The following is a 22,896-nucleotide window of genomic DNA, read 5'->3' as shown; positions in this document are numbered from 1 at the left end:
CATGGATGCCCAGTTTTGAGTTGCTAGATCTGTTTGAAGTCTGTCCCATTTAGCACGGTGATAGTGCCACACAACACGATAGAAGTTATTCTTAATGTGAAGGCGGGAATTTGTCTCCACAAGGACTATGCAATGGTCAGTCTTACCGATACTGTCATGGACAGATGCATCTACAGCTGGCAGATTGAAAAGGATGAGGGTTAAATATGTTCTTCCCTCTTATTGGTTACCTCATCACCTACCGCAGAGCCAGTCTAGCAGCTATGTCCTTTAGTACCCAACCAGCTTGATCAGTAGCATAAAAACGAAGTTAAAGTTGCCAGAAAAGACTTCATGAGGTCCAGTGTCAATGTTGAGGACTTCCAGAGCAACTTCCTCCTGACTGCATACTATTGTGCCACTATCTCTGCTGGGTCTGTCTTGCCAGTGAGCCAGGACATATCCAGGGATGCTAATAGTGGTGTCCGTGACACAGTCTGTAAGATACGATTCCACGATTATGTCTATGTCAGGCTGTTGCTTGACTAGTCTGTGAGATGGCTACCCTAATTTTGGTACTGGCCCTCGGGTGTCAATGAGGAGGACTTTGCAGTGTCAACAGGGCTGTTTCAGCCATTGTCTTTTCTGGTGCCCATGTCGATGTCTGAAAATCTATCTGGTTTCATTTCTTTGAGATCTTACAGTGCTTGGTACAACAGAATGGCTTGCCAGGCCATTTTGGAGAGCAATTGAGTCAACCACGTTGCTGTCATCAGTAGATTGTAAATTACAGAACTTTTTTTATTGAATCCAAATTTCGCCATCAACTGGAGTGGGATTCGAACCTGTGTCCCTAGAACGTTACCTAGGTCTCTGGATTAATAGCCTAGTCTGTTTGGGTAAGAAGGTTTTGTGTTTACTCCAATTGACACAAGGGCTCTAGAAAGGGAGTTCTGTGGTGTCAGGGATGCTGTAAATCTGATGAAGCACGTAACAATGGCTCTACATGCCTGTCCAGGTGGATGTAGAAGACACTATGCCCAATTTGAAGAGCAAAACGTTCTCATGGTGTGGTTGGCCACGTTTATCCCTCACTCAACGCCACCAAATGCCACACTGACCATTTATCTTGTTTTCTTCTCATGGGACTATTGCTGAGCAAGTTGGCTTGTGTCTGTTTAGGAAACAGCATTGATGAGCATTATGTTCTGTGAATGTTGCAATATAAATGTAGATTGTTTCTTTGCCTTTCACCAGGAGATGTGCCAATTAAGAACATATTAGACCGTACCCAGCGAAAGAATTGGATCAGTGATAAAGTCCAGTTGGCAAAACAGCAGTTTATGGACGGGATTAACCTGGATCTGGAGGATCCTGTTGAATTGAAGTCAGAAGGATATTACGCTTTAACGCAACTGGTTAATGAAACCACCCAAGCCTTCCATCGTGACATACCAGGGTCTAAGGTAATGCAGCAATTTAGCTTGTTTGTAATTATAAAGTAACATTGTATTTTTAGATAAGTACAATCAATTTCTAGCTGCTGGTTAATCATGAATTTTCTTGTTACAAGAATGTTTGGACTACCTCCAGTTTAAACGTTTTGAGCTGCATCAGCTTCAAGTGAGAAAAAAGCAGAATTGGTGCAGCAGCTAGTTCAGAATTAGACAAGTGAATTGAAGCTCAGCTTCAAGTTTGAGAATGAAGTGTAGAAGGTGGCAATTCACTCAGTTGTTACGACTGTTTGAAAGCAAATTGTTCTATGTCCTGATCAATTCACCCCAGAGAGCTACAAGTGTTTCCCTTCAAATATTTAACTACATAGCTTTTGATTATTTGATTCAAGCTGCTTCAGGACAGTAAGATTCTAGGATGCTTTCTGGATTACTCATTCAGTGACCCACTTTGTCACCGTCTCCCCTTGTAATAGAATATCCAGGAACGTGTTGCTTTAGTCTGCTTTAGTTTCACCACAATGTTGTTCCTTTTGTAGCTATCTGTGCCTGTAATTGGCCACGTGTGGTCTATCACTACCTTCTCGGGTCACAATACCAAAGTTTCATGTCATCTGTGGGTTTGGAGCCGGCATAGATACACGAGACAAAGAACCTAGATTTTAAAAATGCAATACAAGCTCCAGGGGCCCCCACTACTTTATTTACTACTTGTAATCACCGCCTCTGTTTCCTGTCAACCAACTACATCTCCATTTGCTGCACTTTGTCACAATTTGATGCCTTAGGAGAGATGATTAAAGTTAGATGGACATTAGTGATTTTTGGGCATTAAATCTGGTTAATGTTTTGATAACTTGAAACTCTGATTCTGAGTCATTATTTTCCCTGACAATATTGCAATCATGATATTGAATCCTGAGTGCTTGTCGAAGTTCACTTCCATTAAATTCACACTTACATATGAACTGTTAATATTTTATTAAAAACCATATCTATCCACTATTGACATCTCATATACAATAGTTAACTTGTTTTTAATTGGCACTTAGGTCACATTTGACGTGGCTTGGAAGCCAGGATGCGTAGATGGCAGGTGCTATGATTATGCAGCAATTGCAGCTTCTTGTGACTTTATATTTGTGATGTCGTATGATATGCAGAGTCAAATTTGGGATGATTGCATTGCAAAGGCAAATGCACCATATAATCAGACATTATTGGGTATGTACAACATAACTTTATGATTTCAAGTTTGACCTGCCCTGGCTCATGTGAATCTAAGGATGTCAGTTTTTATTTGACCCATTTAGGTTACACAGACTATCTCAACCTGGGCATTCCTGCTACAAAAATTGTGATGGGAGTTCCGTGGTATGGTTATGACTATCCTTGCTTACAACTGCTTGAGGTAAGGTCTTGTCTGAGTGACTTTCAGTTAATTTAATTGCTCAAAAACAGTCCCATTGATACTGTCTCCTGGAGAAATGAGTAGATTGTATTGTACAAGAAATAAGTTTGAAGTCAGTTCATCTGTAATATAGTTCTTTGATGCATTGACTGTATAATCAGTGCATTATTTTTAATCTCTATCGTCTTCACTTTTCAATCAATTCTATTTGAACCATTGGTGTGTACTCTGGGTTCACTGAATTCATGTTATTTAATTTCATTTTGCTAAAGAATGTTTGTTTTTGTTTATTAACTGCTTTATCCTGGGTTGTGAATCATAAGCTTCTTTAAGTGGAACCCCACTTTTCTACACTTTGCAAGACTGACTACCTTTTAAATATTTCTATTCCTGCTTGCTAGTTTGCTAGACATTCAGATGTCTTGCCTCTGAGTTTCTGAGCCGTGAGGTCATGTTGCAGCTGTTCAAAACTCTGGCTGCACTCGGAGTATTGCGTACAGTTTTGGTCGCCACATTATAGCAAGGATTGTGGAGGCATTGAAAAGGTGCAGAGGAGATTTACCAGGATGTTGCCAGTTATGGAGGGAAGGTCTTATGAGGAAAGGCTGAGGGACTTGAGGCTGTTTTTCATTAGAGAGCAGAAGGTTAAGAGGTGACTTAATAGAGAAGTACAAGATGATCCGAGGATTAGATAGGGTGGACAGTGAGAGCCTTTTTCCACGGATGGTGATGGCTAGCATGAGGGGACATAGCTTTAAATTGTGGGGTGATAGATATAGGACAGATATCAGAGGTAGGTTCTTTACTCGGAAACTACTAAGGGCGTGGAATGCCCTGCCTGCAGCGGTAGTAGGTTCACAAGGTCAATTCCCAGAATGGCAGGACTATCATATGTTGAAAAATTGGAGTGACTGGGCTTGTATACAGTTGAGTTTAGGAGGATGAGAGGGGATCTGATTGAGACGTAAAGATAATTAAAGGATTGGACACTCTGGAGGCAGGAAGCATGTTTCCATTGATGGGGGAGTCCAGAACCAGCGGACACAGTTTAAAAATAAGGCGTAGGCCATTTAGAACAGAGTTGAGAAACTTCTTCACACAGAGAGTGGTGGATGTATGGAATGCTGTACCCCAGAAGACATTGGAGGCCAAGTCTCTGGATAGTTTCAAGAAAGAGATAGACAGAGCTCTCAAAGATAGTGGAATCAAGGGTTATAGGGATAAGGCAGGAACAGGATACTGATTGTGGATGATCAGCCATGATCATAATGAATGGTGACGCTGGCTCGAAGGGCCGAATGGCCTACTCCTGCACCTATTGTCTATTGCCTATTGACAACTTTAAGGGCATTTAAATGGTCGTTGGATAAACATTTGGATGGTAACAGAATAGTGTAGGTTCTATGGGCTTCACATTGGTTTCACAGTTTGGCGCAACAGCGAGGGTGGAAGGGCCTGTACTGCGCTGTTGTGTTCTATGTTCCCATCTTTTCTCAAACATTTACAGGTTAGAGAACTGAAAACAACAAATGCTGGCAATCACAGTGGGTCAGGCAGCATCTGTGGAGAGGGAGCAAGATATGCTTCAAGTCTAGATGACACTTCAGACCTGAAGTGAAGTGTGGAGGGGACAGCAGTTTGGGGGGTCATGGGTATACAATGTTAGGGAAGCAAAAAGTATTGATAGTTCAGATTAAGTGATAGGAATGTGAGAATGGCAGAACAATGGTGTGGCTAACTGCCAAGACTTGAAAGATTAGATAGCCCCACCCCAGTGGGACGAGGGAGAGAAGACATGGTGACAGAATGTAACAAGTAAAGCTAAAAGAAAAGGAAGAAATGGGAGTTGATTAACAATTTGAGGGCGTTGAACTAATGTTAAGTTCAGAAAGCTGTAAAGTGCCTAGTCTGGAGATGTAATGTTTTCCTCCTAGTTTGCTTTGTGATTCACTGGAGCACTACAGCATGCCAAGGACAGATGAGTGGGCATGTGACCAGGATGCCTTTTTTTTCCAAAATGACTGGCTTCGGGATGATTGGGGTCATGCTTGTGTGCAGACTTGAGGTGATCTGTAAAGCAGCCATTCGTCCGGCTCTCGTACCAGATGTCTGTCCTTAGTATGCTGCAGCGCTCCAGTGAATCACAGTGCAAACTGGAGGAACAACATCTCAGAACTCGCCTTTTTAAATATCTGCTCCAACCTGCCTAGTGTAATTGCCAAAACTCTCAGTTCTGTAGTCAAAGTGGAAACACATCACTGTCTCAGGTGCTTCCTGATCTTTCTGCACCACCACGCCCTCAGATGCAGAGACAGTCTGTTATAGTTAGATTCATAGCCATAGAGTCAAACAGCACAGAAATAGACCCTTCAGTGCGACCAGTCAATGCCAAACATAATGTCAAACTTTTCCTATTCATATATCCCTCCAAATGACTCTTAAAAGCTGTAATTGTATCAACATCCATCACTTCATCCACACAACATCCATACACAAACCACCTTCTGTGTCAAACATTTTCTTCATGTCTTTTTTTAAAATCTCAATCTTTTAACCTTAAAAATGTGCCCCCTAGTCTTGAAATTCCCCATCTTAGGAGAAAGACACCTACTCGATACTCTAACCATACCTCATTTTTTTAATATAAACTTCTATCAGGTCTCCTTTCAACCACCTATGCAACATTGAAAGAAGTCGCAGCCTTTCCTTACAGCTCAAACTTTCCATACCTGGAAACATCCTGGTAAAACTCTTCTGAACCCTCCAGCTTGATTATATCCTTCCTATAACTGAGCGGCCAGGACTGGACACGTATTCCAGAAGAGCCTCACCAGTGTGTTTTATAACCTCAACATAACATCCCAACTCCTATACTCTCAAAGGACTGAGCAATGAGGACACATGTGCCAAACGCCCTTTTAAGCGTCCATATGGCAAACTTTGAAGAATTATGTACCTGCAACCCTAGATCCCTCTGTACAATACTACCCAAGGCTCAACCATTAATGAAAATCCCAAAGTCTTTTATTTGTACTTCAGGAGCAAGATGGTAACTAGAGAAAGGGTTGGCCCACTCAAGGATAAAGGAGGGAAGTTATGGGAGGAGTCAGAGAAAATGAGTGAGATTCTTAATGAGTACTTTGCATCAGCATTCACCAAGGAGAGGGACATGACGGATGTTGAGGTTAGGGATTGGGTGGGGGTGTGGTGAAGAAAGAGTGTGTATTCTAAAAAGGCATTAGGGTGGACAGGCCCCCAGCTGCGAATGAGATCTATCCCAGGTTACTGAGGGAAGTGAGAGAGGAAATAGCTGGGGCCTTAACAGATACCTTCGCAGCATCCTTGAGCATGGGTGAGATCCCGGAGGACTGTAGATTTGCTAATGTTGTCCCCTTTTAAGTAAGGTTTCAAGGATAATCCAGGTAATTATAGACCGGTGAGCCTGACATCAGTGATGGGGAAGCTGCTAGAGAAGATACTGAGGGATAGGATCTATTTATGTTTGGAAGAAAATGGACTTATTAGTGATAGGCAGCATGGTTTTGTGCAGTGAAGGTCTTGTCTTACCAACTTAATAGAATTCTTTGAGGAAGTGACAAGTTGATAGATGAGGGAAGGGCTGTAGATGTCATATACATGGACTTCAGTAAGGTGTTTGATAAGGTTCCACATGTAGGCTGATGGAGAAAGTGAAGTCGCATGGGCTCCAGGGTGTAATAGCTAGATGGATAGAGAACTGGCTGGGCAACGGGAGAATGAGTTGTAGTGGAAGGGAATTTCTCAAAATAGAGAAATGTGACCAGCGGTGTTGGGACCACTGTTTGTGATTTGCATAAATGATCTGGAGGAAGGTGAAGATGGTCTGATTAGCAAGTTTTCAGATGACTCTAAGATTGGTGGAGTAGCAGATAGTGAAGGGGACTGTTGGAGAATGCCATAAAATATAGATAGATTGGAGAGTTGGGCGGAGAAATGGCAGATGGAGTTCAATCCAGGCAAATATGAGGTGATACATCTTGGAAGATCCAATTCAAGAGCGAACTGTACGGTAAATGGAAAAGCCCTGGGGAAAATTGATGCACAGAGAGATCTGGGTTTTCAGGTCTATTGTATCCTGAAGGTGGCTACGCAGGTCGATAGGACAGTCAAGAAGACGTACGGCATGTTTCATTCATAAGACGGGGTATTGAGTACAAAGAGTTGGCAGGACATGTTACAGTTGTATCGCACTTTGGTTCCACCACATTTAGAATATTGCATACAGTTCTGGTCACCACATTACCAAAAGGATGTGGATGCTTTGGAGATGGTGCAGAGGAGGTTCACCAGGATGTTGCCTGGTTTGGAGGGCACTAGCTATGAAGAGAGGTTGAGTAGATTAGGATTATTTACATTAGAAAGACGGAGGTTGAGGGGGGACCTGATTGAGGTCTACAAAATCAAGGGGTTGGGGTATAGACAGGGTGGAAAGCAAGAAGCTTTTTCCTAGAGTGGGGTCTCAGTTACTAGGGGTCACGATTTCAAGGTGAGGGGGTGGGGGCGTGGAGTTTAAGGGAGATATGCGTGGAAAGTTCTTTTGTGCAGAGGGTGGTGTGTGCCTGGAACATGTTGCCAGCGGAGATGGTAGAGGTAGGCATGATAGCGTCATTTAAGATGCATCTAGGCAGATACATGAATAGGCAGGGAGCAGAGGGGTACAGATCCTTGGAAAATAGGCAACAGGTTTAAATAGAGGATCTGGATCAGCACAGGCTTGGCGGGCCGAAAGGCCTGTTCCTGTGCTGTAATTTTTTGTTCAATAATTGTGTATGCCCTACCCTTATTTGTGTACCAAAATGCAATACCTTGTATTTATCCAGATTGAACTTCATCTGCCATTTTTTCAACCCATTGACCCATTTGATGAAAGTCCCTTTTGTAATTAAGGATAGAACTGAGAAAAGATAGAGACATCCTAAATGAACTAGTTGGCGACAGGCAGCATGGCTTACGGGGAAGGTCATGTCTCACCAACCTGATCCAAATTTCTGAAGAGGTGACAAAGATAATTGAGGGAAGAGCTGTGGGTGTAGTTTCTGGACTTTGGTAAGGCATTTGATAAAGTCTGACATGGCGGATTGGTATTAGAACCAAAATCACATGGGATTCAGGGTGGGCTTGCTAGATGGATACAAAACTGGCTTGGTCATAGAAGATAGAGGGTAGCGGTGGAAGGGTGTTTCTCACGTTGGAGGCTGGTAACTAGTAGTTATCCACAGGGACCAGTCTTGGGTCCTCTGTAGTGTATATATAAATGATCTGGAGGAAAATGTGGGTGGTCTGATTAAGTTTGCAGATGATATGAAGAATTGGCAGTGTTGCTGATAGTGTCGATGATTGATTGTGAAAGGGACTAACAGGATATAGATTGGCAATTTAGGCACAGAATGGCTTGTGGCATTTAATCCAGACAAATGCAAGGTGATGTATTTTGGACGATAAAATTTAGGTGTGAATTATACTGTAAATGGCAGAACCCTTAGGAACATTAACAGGTCCACAGTTCCTTAAAAGTGGCAACAGAGGTGGCCAAAGTGGTGATGAAGGCATATGGCAAGCATGCATTCATTGACCAGGGCATGGAGTACAAGCATTGGCAAATCATGTTGCAACCGAATAAAACCCTTGTTAGGCCACATTTGGAGTATTGTGTGCAATTTTGGTCACCACATTACCAGAAGGACATGGAAACTTTGGAGAGAGTGCAGAGAAGGTTGACCAGAAGGTGTTGCCTTGTCTTGAAGGCACTGGCTATGAGGAAAGGTTAAAAAGACTAGGATTGTTTTCACTGGAAAGATGACAGCTGAGAGGACATCTGATAGAGGTCTACAAAATTGAGGCATAGATGGAGTGGTTAGTCAGAGGCTTTTTCCCAGGGTTGAAGTTTTCATTACAGGGGGCACAGGTTTAAGGTGAGAAGGCAAAAGTTCAAAGGAGACGTGCGAGGAAGTTTTTTTGCGCAGTGTGTGGTAGGAGCCTGAAATGCACTGCCAGAGGAGGTGGTGGAGGCAGGGTCATTGGCGATGTTTGATAAGATTCCCCACGGCAGGCTCATTCATAAAGTCAGGAGGTATGGGATACAGGGTGATTTGGCTGTCTGGATTCAGAATTAGTTGGAGATAGAAGACAGATAGCTAAAGGGACAGTAGTTCTGGGCGCCCTATTATGGGAAAGATGTGGATGCTTTGGAGAGGGTTCAGAGGAGGTTTACCAGGATGCTGCCTGGACTGGACGGCTTATCTTATGAAGAGAGGTTGACTGAGCTCGGTCTCTTTTCATTGGAGAAAAGGAGGAGGAGAGGGGATCTAATTGAGGTATACAAGATAATGAGAGGCATAGATAGAGTTGATAGCCAGAGACTATTTCCCAGGGCAGAAATGGCTAGCACGAGGGGTCATAGTTTTAAGCTGGTTGGTGGAAAGTATAGAGGGGATGTCAGAGGCAGGTTCTTTACGCAGAGAGTTGTGAGAGCATGGAATGCGTTGCCAGCAGCAGTTGTGGAAGCAAGGTCATTGGGGTCATTTAAGAGACTGCTGGACATGTATATGGTCACAGAAATTTGAGGGTGCATACATGAGGATCAATGGTCGGCACAACATTGTGGGCTGAAGGGCCTGTTCTGTGCTGTACTGTTCTATGTTCTATGTTCTAAATGGGAGCAGGCCATTTGCTATACTAGAAGGACTGAGAGTTAATGAAGATGAATAATGACCCAACAGGTTCTTGACCATCACTGTAGTTGCCTTCCAAACTCTCACCAAGTCGCATTCATCCATCTCCCCTATTTTTGCTATACTACACTGTCTTCTGGGTCGACAACATTTGCTCATCAACAACCTCACCCACAACCCAAGATACAGATCTTTGCCAAAACTTTAAATCTTAATTTAGTTCTTTCTTTTTTCAAATCTATGGTCGCTGTCTCTCGCGCTCTCACCTGCCCATCTCTGATTTTCTCCGGTCTTGGTAACCTCCAGGTCTCTACATTGCCATTTTAGTTCTCTTTGAACTATCTTTGGGCTATTTGCAACTGTCCTTTTTAAGGCACTTGTAAGTACTATCAGTTTAAAATCTTTATTTGGGATTTTGGGTTTTCGTGGAACTGTGTTCCAAAATTCCACTGATTTTGTGTGATCGGCTATTTCTTGGACTCCCCACACCCTCAGCTGAATTGCCTAGCTTTAATCTGAGTTTACAGCCCCATTGTTCAAGACGTACTCATCAAAGATATTTCTGTCTATCTGATCTTTTTAAAATGTCAACTGATCACCCTGCAATCAGAGCTTTCTATTTGAAGTTCTGTTTCTTCCCAGCATTCCTTGTGCACCGCAATAATCCATGATTTTAAGTGTTGTTTTTATTGCTACTGGTGCCCTTCTTCCTAACCTCTAAGATTAATGCTTCTTGATGACTACCATAGAATATGTCATAGAATCCCTATAGTGTGGAAGTATGACATTTAGCCCATCAAGTCCACACTGACCCTCCAAAGAGCAACCCACTCAGTCCCTATAAGCTTGTATTTCCCATGGCTAATCCACGTAACCTACACATCCCTGGAAACCATGAGCAATGTAGCATGGTCAATCTACCTAGCCTGCTTTTGGACTGGAAGGGATCTTACAGAAACATATAAAATTATGAAGGGAATAGATAAGAAGTAGAGAGGATGTTCCCACTGGCAGGTGAAGCTAGGACAAGAGGGCATAGCCTCAAGATTAGAGGGAGCAGATTTAGGACTGAATTGAGAAGGAACTTCTTCACTCAGAGGGTTGTTAATCTATGGAATTCCTTGTCCAGTGAAGTAATTGACATTACTTCAGTAAACGTTTTTAAAGCTAAGGTAGATTCGCTTGAACAATAAAGGAATCAAAGGATATGGTGAGAACGCAGGTAAGTGAATCTGAGTCCACGAAAAGATCAGCTATGGTCTTATTGAATGCCGGAGCAGGCTCGAAGGGCCAAACGGCCTACTCCTGCTCCTAGTCCTCGTTCTTATGAAACTCACGCAGACATGAGAATGTCTGTGTGGAGTTTGCACAATTGCCTGGGTCCCTGGTGCTGTAAGGTGACTAGGCTAACCACTGAGGCACTGTGTAGCCCTATGGCTGTCTAAGAGTCTAGCCTTTTTGTGTTGGAGATTAGTCATGTCATTCCTTCATTTTGGAAGTAATCATATTGACAATTTAGAGTAAGTTTGAAGACTGTATGTGTATTGTGAATATTGTGCAGTATCAGACTTTTTTTCCTATTTCTGTGTTTCAGGGTGACCGATGTATGATCCGAAGCATTCCTTTCAGAGGTGCACCTTGCAGCGATTTAGCTGCACCTCAAGTCCCATATGATGTTCTCATGCAGCTGCTGCCCAGATCAATCACTGGCAGGTTTTGGGATGATGTTCAGAAAACCCCTTATTTTATCTACATGGTAATACTGATCAATCACTGCATGGTGAAACAAAAGCTAAATGGCATAGGTTCTGAAAATCTGAAATTAAACACAACAAAAATCAGCAGATCTGGCAGCATCTGCAGAAGGGGAGAAGCAGAGGGAACATTAACACTGTTTCTCTCAGCAAATCCTGTGTATTTCCAGGTTTTTGTCATTTTTGGTGGAGTAAAGTTCAGTGTTGGTATTGTGCCATCATTGTGGTCTTTCATAACTCAGTATTTGAGTGTAGGATTGAGCAATGTTCAGAATGTCTGTCTGGTTAAGATGTTGTAACTATAGAACTGACAAGAAACTGGGAATTAACAAAATACCAAACTAGCTTCTGATTTCTTCTGTCATATGCAGTTGAAAATGTCTGCTGAGACACTCATTTGTGCTTACTGGTGAGGGAGGCTTATATGTTTTAAGTGTTTTGGTGTAAAGCAGTGAGCAGAAGCTGGGGCAGGGGCCAACAACGGCCTTTCCTTTCATTTTCTTTCCAAACATGGACCTTTGATATGTATGGCAGCAGTGTCCTGAACTGGAAGTCAGCGCAGTGATTAGTTGCTCCAAGTTTCTGCCTCCTCGTAATCGCTACCTCTATCCTCTGAAAAAGCCACTGGTTGTCTACTGTATCTATAGTTGTTGACTGCGTTGTTTGAGAGTTTGGAGCTCATTAATGCCCAGGAGTCATAGTTGCTCAGTGAAGTTTAGATTGGTACTTTGGAAAGGCCAGAATCAGTCTTCTGCTCAGAGCAGATAGAGTGCTAATGTTGGCAATTAGATTTTGGGATGCAGTTTTGAGAATCCAGGGGACTTGGTCGCAGAACAACTTGCATGATGTGAATGCACTTAATCATTGAGACAGTTGAGTTAAAATTCTTTTGGAAAAAGATGTAGATTGAGGTTTTGTCACTTTCCAAGATCACTGAAATCTGGTTCAATTGCTGAGAATATTCCTGAGATCAGTCTGGTTGGTGCCTGCTGTTTAATGTGTCAATTGCGGTGTGTTTGAGCCCAGATTTTAGTTGTTAATGTTCCTGTTTATCTCCTGTTAATTCTGTACTTTCAGGATATGAAAAGTTTAAAAATTATTCTGTTGGTTTAAAACCACGGAACCATGTGGCTTTGTACTCCAGTAAATACCTTTGAATTTTAGTTGAGGTGCTACATAAATGTAGCTTAATTCTGTGCTTGATCATACCTCTTTGAGCCGTCCCATAGTATTGACACAATATTTAAACACAATTAAACTGCAGCAACGCTGTTTTGGATAAACTGCATAACTGCACCATGACATATTGGCTTAACTCGGTCAGATAAGATGACAGGTTTATTTCGCAGTGACTAAACAATTAAATAATTTGTACTTTAGCACTTAATTGTGTCACTCTGATTTTCTTGGCAGGTCAACGATACATACCATCAGGTCTGGTATGATGATCCACAGAGCATTTCAATGAAGGCAGCTATCATCAATAAACTGAATCTCCATGGCATAGGCATGTGGAATGCAAATCTCTTAAACTATGATGATCCTAAAGCAGCAGTACAAACTAAAGAAATGTGGAATGCATTGATCCCTCACTAAAGCTGGCACTCTTGTTCAGAGTGTTTTTACTCCAAAATGCAATTAATTAGCAACTGCAACTAAACATCGCGAGCGTTGAACCATTGCCTCTCAATATTAGAAATTGAACTAACAGATTTATGGAGCAGATAAGAAATGATTCTAATATTTTTATTAATGAGAAGCGCACAGGCGATGTGCAAAATCTTAATGTTTACAGAGTGCACAGACTCTGCGTCAGCCACCAGAATGACAGTACAAATTAAACATTGAACCACTACTAAATACCTGTTCTAGGAAACAGTTCAGCTTTTCTGCTAGTTGGAAATTACATACAACGTACGTATGTGTTGTCTGTTTTGTTGTTTAATTTTGCACAATCTTTGATTTTATTTTGCAGTCATTATCATTTTGAGCTTCCTAACTTTTCATTATCTGTGTGGAGGTTATGAATAGATCAGCAAAAAGTCATTTTTGCTGTTACTAATTTTCAGTGAATTTTGCAAGGCACTACAACTATTTGATGTTTAATCTTCTGAAATGATTTATAATTTCCTATTCCTGAAAGATACTTTAGCTTTTCTACAAAATAAAATGTGTTTTTTCAAAGTTTTTGTGGTGTTACTCCAGGAGATTGGAACCTGAATGTACAGTACAATTTAAGTAACTGGGATTATGGTCTAACCATCTCAGTAAGAGTACAACTCCAGCATAAAAATTATAAGATCAGAGTGAAATGTAGATAAAGGTACAGAAGGGAGAAGAAAAATGTCTTTCGGCAATGACAGAAACTCCCATTTTCCTTGGAAAACTGTAAATAATTCAGACCACAGAAATTTAGGGGAAGGAATGGTCCAGTAGTATTAATGCTGAAACTTGGCTCATGTTCTGGGGATAATGGGAACTGCAGATGCTGGAGAATTCCAAGATAATAAAATGTGAGGCTGGATGAACACAGCAGGCCAAGCAGCATCTCAGGAGCACAAAAGCTGACGTTTCGGGCCTAGACCCTTCATCAGAGAGCTCTCTGATGAAGGGTCTAGGCCCGAAACGTCAGCTTTTGTGCTCCTGAGATGCTGCTTGGCCTGCTGTGTTCATCCAGCCTCACATTTTATTATCATGTTCTGGGGACCTAGCTTCTAAATGCTGCCACAACAGTTGGTGCAATTTGAATTCAATTAAAACAAAAATCAGAAGTTAAGAATCTACTGTTGATCATAATTGTTGAAAAAAGGCATCTGGTTCACTATTGGTCTTTGTGTGATTCCAAACCAGGTGAGGATAACAGATGTCCAGACTCTCAACTGCCCTCTAAAATGGCTTAGCAAGGCATTCAGTTATTAATCACTACAATATCTCAAAGAAATCAAATCTGACAGACCACCTGACATTGATCTAGGCACTGGAAAGGACGATGGCAGAAACAGCCTTGTTGATCTTGCAAAGTCATCTCCTCTAACGTCTGGGGACTAGTGCCAAAACTGGGAGAACTGACCCTCAAGCCAGTCAAGCAATAGTCTGACATTGCTTATAAGGTATGATTCTGTGAATGTGACTGTCCCAGACATTATCATCAGGATCCTTGGGTATATTGTGTCGCACTGTCGGGACAGATCTACCAGAGGGTAGTGGTGGCCCTGGGAATCCTCAACATTGACTCTGACTCTGGTTAGACATGGGCAAGGAAATCTGCTGATTACCATGTCCCATCCTTCCCTTGGCTGCTGAATTAGTACTCCTCCATGTTCAACAAAACTGGAAGGTGCACTAAAAGTGATAAGTGCGCAAAGTACTCTGGGTGGGGGATTTCACTGACGATCACCAAAAGTGGTCCGGCAGCAGGGATACTGATCAAGCTGGTCAGGTTTTAAAGGACGTAGCTGTTAGACTGGGTCTGTGGCAGGTGGTGAGGTAACCAACAAGAAGGAAAAACATATTTGACCTCAACCTTGTTAATTTGTCAGCTGCAGGTGTACTTGTCCATGACTCTGTTGGTAAGGGTGACCATCACACAGTCCTTGTAGAGACAAAGTTCTGTCTTCATAGTAAGAATAGTCTTTGTGTCACTGTTTTAATTCGGACAGACTTCAAATAGATCTTGCAATTCAAGATTTGGCATCCATGAGACACTAGGCCGTCAACAGCAGCAGAAGCCTGGCATAATGCCCCTCAATCAACCATTACCATTCAGTTAGGGGCTTAACCCTGATTCACCAGGGGGCTGGGGGCATGCCAGAAGTAGCAGGAGGATTACCTAAAAATTACTACTAAACAGGACTACCTGTATTGTAAAACCATAAGCAGCAAGTGATGGACAGAGCTAAGCCATCCTGACAACCAACATCAGATTTAAGCTTTGCAGTCCTGCCAATTCCAATTGTGAATGGGGTGGACAATTCCCTCACTCCCACACAACCCCCTCACGCACCCCTCCCGTACCCCCCAAACGCACTTCACCCCCACCCATCACCCTCCCTCACCGCCACCCACTCCCCTTACCCTGACCACCCCCACCCCCACTCTCCTCCCTCATGCCCACCACCCCATCCCCTCCCTAACCCCCACACCCTCTCTCCCCCTCACCCAACCCCCACTCCCTCACGCCCACCACCCCACTCCAAGAGCATGAGTGGGAGTGAGGGGGAGAGGACAGCGTACAGGGGAAGAGGGTAGGTGTGAGGAGGGTGCGCCAGGTGGTGAGCGTGGAGGGGAGAAGGTTGCAAGAGGGGGCTACACGAGGGGTGAGTGCGTAAGTGGGAGAGGGGTGTGCGAAAGTCTGCGCGAGGGGGAGCGTGAGGTGCAGGGTTGTGCGCAAGGGGGAAGAGGGTGTGCATCATGTTGCGCGAGGAGGTGCATGAGGGGGAGAGAAAGACCGTCCGCGAATGGGAAAGAGGGGGAATGTGGGTTGCGAGAAGGGGTTGCACGGGAGGAGGGGTGTGCGCGAGGGGAAAGAGGGTGTGTGTGAAGGGTTGCACAAGGGCCGAGCGGAAAGCGGAGCATGAAAGGGAAAGGGGGTGTGCAAGAGGAGGAGAGGGATGTGATGAGCGTGCTTGAGGACATGCAAGGGAGTTTCGTGAGAGGGAGCGGGGCCTGCATGAGGAAGGTGCAAAAAGTGGAGAGGGTCGGTGAGAGGGGAGCATGAGTCTCTTAGAAATACAAATCTCCTAATCTTGCCTTCGGTTCCATTCTCAATGCCTTTAAATTAGACCACTGCCCCGCGGTTACCCACAAGTCTGGCCAATGGGACCAATCCGCATCTTTAACAACAAAGGTAAAGTTGCCTTAATCTTACCAGACCGTAAGGCTGCTCTCTCATTAGAAAGAGCCAAATAGTAGTGATTTGACCTGAAGGTCACCACGGGTCAGGGAAAGGGGAGGTGTTGGAATGAAATGTCCTTTAAGGTAGCATTAGCCAGAACAAGAACTGAACCCACACTGTTGGCCTTGCTATGTGTCACACACCAACTTCTCTAAGAACTGAGCAAGCAGATCTCTTATCTACTGTTGAAAACACTCCGAATTTCGAAAACACTCTGAATTTCGAAACCTCTGTTAAAATCTCAGGCCAACATACTTGCTCCAAGGAGAAGAATCCCAGTATGTATAGTGTTCCAGAGCATCTCAGATAGTTTGTCCTGGTGCAGGAATCACAGGTCTACTCCTAATTGGTCTGTCGACTGTTGGATGCCCTAAGCTAATTACACCAAGCCTGGAATGTTATTAAAATTGAAAGAACTGCGAATGCTCTAACTCAGAAACTGAAGAAGAGTTACTAGACATGAAACATTAACTTTGATTTCCCTTCACGGATGCTACTAGACCTGCTGAGCTTTTCCACCAACTTCTGTTTTCATTTCTGGACTGTTTATTGCTTGCCACGGAATGTTCATCTCCACTCTGCCTAGTGCAGTCTGTCTCCTCTTTGCAGACCTATCCAAGTCATCCTTTGGGAAAAGCCAAAATTACCAAAAATAGAAACAGAGACAACAGAAAGGAGACAGCCCTTCAGGAGCATTGTAACTCGAATCAAAGTTTTACACAAAGCTGAAATTTTAAACCAAAATGTAACAAGACTTTATACACATCATGGTATAATTAAATAAACAATGCTCAACACCAACAGCCTCTGTATTGCTTATCTTTTTACTGTCAATCATTAGGTACTTAGAATCAATTCACAGAACCTACTGACACAGGAGAAGGGATGGAGTGGAAATAACTTCAATGTTGTAACCCTACTCTCAACCAACAGTGCCTGCTCTTATGTATTCCAAACAAGCAATGCAGAAAGCAGTGAATTATTGCAGCTTTCTGTACCTGCTATGAAGGTTCAGCTGTGAATTGCCAATACCCATAATACGCAGATTGGCAGGAGAGATTTATCAGCGATATTTGATTCTATTATGGTTTGTTCAAATAAACACTCAAGTTGATGAGATAGTGCAAAGGTTGCTTTTATTTCAGACATCTGGAACAAATCGCGAGGTGCTTGTATAGGGTGAATAACAAAGGCCTTTTCCTCGGAGTGGGAGAGTCTGGAACTGGAGGGCATAGGATTAAGGTGAGAGGGGAAAGATTTAAAAGGGACCTAAGGGGCAACTTTTTCATGCAGAGGGGGTGCATGTATAGAATGAGGAAGTGGTGGAGGCTGTTATAGTTACAACATTTAAATGGCATTTGGTAGGGTAAATGAATAGAAAGGATTTAGAAGGACATGGGCCAAGTGCTAGCAAACGGGACTAGATCAATTTAGGGTGTCTGGTTGGCAAGGACACGTTGAATCGTAGGGTCTGTTTTATGCTATACAGCTCTATGACTCAGACTGACATTGTGGGGTCTCTATGACCCTAAAGGGAAATAAACGTGTGTGGCAAGTAATACAGACCAATAACCATCGTTTGAATACTTTAAACAGAAAGCCTGTACTGCACGCAAAACAAACCTGTTCAGTGTACCTGCATGTGACAACAATAAGTGAAATCTTGTACATTAAGTGCCCTGAGAATTAATGGCAGCCAGATTTCTAACCTGACAGTTGACATATACGGTTATTAATGTGGCACCAAAGGAAGTGGTCATGGTGAACAGCGTGGAGCAGGATCTCCAGAGATTTTGCCCATTGTGACCCATAGTAGCTGCTTAACAATGGCTTTGATCCCATATCTGCGACAGCATGTGGTGGGAACTGTAAAGGTAGTGGAGGCAGAAACCCTCATTGCGTTTCAGTACATAGGTGTGCATTCGTGGTGCCAAGGCATACAAGAGCATATACGGGCTAAGTGCTAGAAAACGGGAATAGAATAGCTCAGTAGTTTTGTTGAGCAGCGCGGACTTGATGGGCTGAAGGATTTTTTTCTGTGCTGCAGACCTCTGTAGACTCTTGATTGTTTCATCGATAGCATCTCCATATGTAGTCAGTGCTGGTAAGTATTGATTTCCTATCTCAGCCATGCCATTTGCTTTCACAAAATGATCACGTTTTGGTGTCTCATCAGCTTTGCTCTTCCTTTCAATTCTTTCAACCTAGTATTTACTAAGCATTTTGAAGAGAATTTTCGGTTCCCTCTTACATTAAGCCCTAATTTGTCCTCATGCACCCCTTGCTCTTTTTTACATTTTCTTGATGTTTTCTGTATTAAGTTTTATTTTGTGCCATGTTACTGGATTCCTATTTATTTTAAGATTCCTTCTGTTTCATTTTAATCTTGACGTTTTTTAGATATTGAGCAGCGGTAGCATTGGATTCACTGTCTCTTTCTGATGGTAGTCTGGAATGCAGATACACTGTCATCAGACCATCTCATTTATAGAGGTCACCGATTGTTCAATTATTGTGTTATTTACCAGCTTTGCATTCCATGTCGCCTGGACCAAATCCTTTAGTTTATAGTGTGACAAAGCCAGAAACTGTAACTTTGTGCATTGCTGAAAGAAATGCCTTTGTACCTCAATCTGAGAATTCACTGTGTTCTTGCAATTACTCCATCACAGTTATGCTCTTGTCTCAGAGATCATTAAAACATAATATCACACACTATTTTGTACTTTCTCATGAGATATGGGGATTGTTGATTGGGCTGGAATTTAATTGCTAATTGCTACCCTAATTGCTAAGAGTTAAGAGTCAACCATATTGCCGTGGGTCTATAGACGTGTCCAGACTAGGTGAGGATGGAAGATTTCCTTCTCTAAAGGACTTTAGTGAACTATGTGTTTTTACAACAATCAGCAATGGTTTCATGGTTACTGTTAGGCTACCGTTGTAATTTAGGATTTTTAAAATTGAATTAAAATTAAAAGTTCACCACTTGCGATGGTGTAAATCAGCCCATGTCCATAGAATAACAGTAGCACCGTGGCTTAGTGGTTAGCTTACTGCCTCGCAGTAGCACGGACCTGGTTTTGATTCCAGCTGCCTTGGTCTGGGTGGTAGTTGTGGGATGGGGTTTGTAAATAGATGGGAGTGAAATGTTCTTCAGACAGTCAGCGCAGACTGGATGGGCCAAATGACCTCATTCAACATGGTAGGGTTCTTGTTCACCTGGAATTCTCAAATCAAACATGAATGAGCTTGAGCAACCAACTTTCGTTTAACAAACAGAAACAGGCTAAAGATCATAATACAAGCTGATTAGAATGACAAAGTAAACAGTGAGAAAACAAGAGACATGCCTATTCCCATCTATTTCCAATAATGAGCTTTAGACATTTGCCATGATGAGAGAAGGTGATTATTTAACAGCAAGATCAATTGATCCGTGGGAATTCTTTTCCACTGGATCTACAATAATTTTACATTTGCTCAAATTCCACTTTTCACTGACCGCAAACAGTGTTACCTTGAAAAACAGCCATTTGTTTATATTTTGTAAAAGAATACAGTCATGGAGATGGACAAATTCTTTTTAGGAGTACACAATTGTTCAGTGCTTGGAGTTTAAACATCAAATCATTCCAATGTTGCATGCTTTTTCTTTAAAAGACAACCAGCAAAAAGAAAATACTATTCATTGAACCCTTCACAGACTGAAATGGAGGAAATTGTTAATAGTCCAATAATGTAATTGAAAATTTGGTAAGAATATGAATGAAAAGCATAGAAAATAAGAGCAATAATTGAGCCTGTTCTGCCATTCAACATGATCATGGCTAATCATCTAACTCAGGCCCCTGTTTCTACTTTCACCCCGTAGCCTTTGATTCCTCAAGTCCTAAGAAATATAGCTATCTCCTTCTTGAAACTAATCAAGAATTAAATATGTATTAAAGTAAGAACATACATGTGGATACCAGATTCAATTATTACCCAACAGGAAAGCAGAATTGTTCTTGGGATTCTAGTTCTTGCCTGGTACGTTGTTAATAGTTGATTGAGATTTTGAGCTCATGTAAACAACTTAATACATTGCTTGAAGTGACCAGATCTTGTTTCGAACATCGAATCAGTAGATTTACTTTCCATTCATGGAAATTTATTCATTACAGAAATGTGTTGGGTGAATGGTCTATTGGAAACTAGCTTATACTCTGCTGCACTAACTAGTAAAACTAATTAGTTAATGTGGAGATTAATGGGATCAGACGTTTCCTCAGAAAGGGCAGAGAGCATTCCACATTTCTTCAGTTTGCATTGCTGCTACAGGATTCATACTGTAGTTTAGATTATTTCCTGTTGACAAACTGATGCCACGGAGTTTTAGTTTCTTCAAGATAGATGATTTTAGTGAAATGCTCTTTGGGTCGTCATACCAAACCTCATGGTACTTATTGCCTTCCTGCCATAAAAGCCAAAGATTTATACAGATAGGAGATGCTTTTGGGTCAATACATAGCTCTTGAGACAATGCTAAACATCTTAAACAACAATATCTAAAATACATTAACCTTGTATCTGCATTAAAGTATAGGTTTAGGTGGAATTTGAATATCCTTGGATCATTGATTCAGTCAGGAACATTTCCTTCACCAGCTGTAGTGTGGAGACATCCCTTGTAAAGTCACAGAGCTTCATCAATTTGCTTGCCTCACTGTTTAACCAGTTAAATTTTGAAAATGAACCGAAAAGTATCTTAAAACAGTGGAACATTAGAGCAAAAACAGAAAGTCTGTGTGTCTGATGTGGGATTACAAGAAGAGATAGTTCTAATCCTGAATTATAGTTTAGGCAATTTTGCTATTTGCATCTAAGCTTAAGTTTTGTTTTACAATAAATGGACCTATTTGAGTCTATTAAAGAAGCCTGGTGAAAGTTCTTTCTTCTTTTTGGGATTTTGCAGAACCATATTTGCTGTTCTAATGATTTAATTTAAATACCTATATGTCTGCGCAGCAGAGGGGCTTGACTTCCAGAATATTCCTGAAATCTCAGTCACAGCACTGATGCCGGTCATAACCCTTTTTTGTTGTATTGCTGTCCACTCACCCTAACTGTTTTGCAGCTGTTAGGCTCACTGTGAGCCATCAGCAGTGAACTAGGAAAAGAAAATGGCATCGAGAGGAGCAGGGACAGCTAGAAAGAGAGTAAATGTAAGTAAGTAGTCACTGGGCAAACCTTTTGCTGGGTGACTGAGGCTAAAAGGCGCTGAGTTGGGAGCTGTCGGGATCAGGGCAGGGGTTCCCAAGTCTATGATAATAAAATGTGAGGCTGGATGAACACAGCAGGCCCAGCAGCATCTCAGGAGCACAAAAGCTGACGTTTCGGGCGTAGACCCTTCATCAGAGAGGGGGATGGGGGGAGGGAACTGGAATAAATAGGGAGAGAGGGGGAGGCGGACCGAAGATGGAGAGAAAAGAAGATAGTTGGAGAGGAGAGTATAGGTGGGGAGGTAGGGAGGGGATAGGTCAGTCCAGGGAAGACGGACAGGTCAAGGAGGTGGGATGAGGTTAGTAGGTAGGAGATGGAGGTGCGGCTTGGGGTGGGAGGAAGGGATGGGTGAGAGGAAGAACAGGTTAGGGAGGCAGAGACAGGTGGGACTGGTTTTGGGATGCAGTGGGGGGAGGGGAAGAGCTGGGCTGGTTGTGTGGTGCAGTGCGGGGAGGGGATGAACTGGGCTGGTTTTGGGATGCGGTGGGGGAAGGGGAGATTTTGAAGCTGGTGAAGTCCACATTGATACCATTGGGCTGCAGGGTTCCCAAACGGAATATGAGTTGCTGTTTCTGCAACCTTCGGGTGGCATCATTGTGGCACTGCAGAAGGCCCATGATGGACATGTCTTCTAAAGAATGGGAGGGGGAGTGGAAATGGTTCGCGACTGGGAGGTGCAGTTGTTTATTGCGAACCGAGCGGAGGTGTTCTGCAAAGCGGTCCCCAAGCCTCCGCTTGGTTTCCCCAATGTAGAGGAAGCCACACCGGGTACAATGGATGCAGTATACCACATTGGCAGATGTGCAGGTGAACCTCTGCTTAATATGGAAAGTCATCTTGGGGCCTGGGATAGGGGTGAAGGAGGAGGTGTGGGGGCAAGTGTAGCATTTCCTGCAGTTGCAGGGGAAGGTGCCGGGTGTGGTGGGGTTGGAGGGCAGTGTGGAGCGAACAAGGGAGTCATGGAGAGAGTGGTATCTCCGGAAAGCAGACAAGGGTGGGGATGGAAAAATGTCTTGGGTCGTGGGGTCGGATTGTAGATGGCGTAAGTGTCGGAGGATGATGCGTTGTATCCGGAGGTTGGTGGAGTGATGTGTGAGAACGAGGGGGATCCCCTTGGGGTGGTTGTGGCGGGGGCGGGGTTTGAGGGATGTGTTGCGAGAAATGCGGGAGACGCAGTCAAGGGCGTTCTTGACCACTGTGGGGGGCAAGTTGCGGTCCTTGAAGAACTTGAACATCTGGGATGTGCGGGAGTGAAATGCCTCATCGTGGGAGCAGATGCGGCGGAGGCGGAAGGAATTGGGAATAGGGGATGGAATTTTTGCAGGAGGGTGGGTGGGAGGAGGTGTATTCTAGGTAGCTGTGGGAGTCGGTGGGCTTGAAATGGACATCAGTTACAAGCTGGTTGCCTGAGATGGAGACTGAGAGGTCC

At 43.0% G+C, this 22,896-nt stretch overlaps 1 protein-coding gene across 1 annotated transcript in view; it reads left to right on the top strand.

Annotated features, from left to right (window-relative positions):
- The window catches only part of ctbs (chitobiase, di-N-acetyl-), a 33,572-nt gene extending 20,103 nt beyond the window's left edge, over positions 1-13,469 (top strand). Inside the window, exons 3-7 of the mRNA XM_059648168.1 lie at positions 1,237-1,445; positions 2,486-2,657; positions 2,747-2,844; positions 11,149-11,310; positions 12,722-13,469. Coding sequence (XP_059504151.1) covers positions 1,237-1,445; positions 2,486-2,657; positions 2,747-2,844; positions 11,149-11,310; positions 12,722-12,904 — 824 coding nt within the window. The 3' untranslated portion in view covers positions 12,905-13,469. The remainder of the gene's footprint in view (positions 1-1,236; positions 1,446-2,485; positions 2,658-2,746; positions 2,845-11,148; positions 11,311-12,721) is intronic.
- The last annotated feature ends 9,427 nt before the right edge of the window (positions 13,470-22,896 follow it).

The sequence above is a fragment of the Stegostoma tigrinum genome, chromosome 8, assembly GCF_030684315.1.
Source record: "Stegostoma tigrinum isolate sSteTig4 chromosome 8, sSteTig4.hap1, whole genome shotgun sequence".
In the NCBI taxonomy this organism is placed as follows: Eukaryota; Metazoa; Chordata; class Chondrichthyes; order Orectolobiformes; family Stegostomatidae; genus Stegostoma; species Stegostoma tigrinum.
This window is presented reverse-complemented; position numbering and strand designations above follow the sequence as displayed.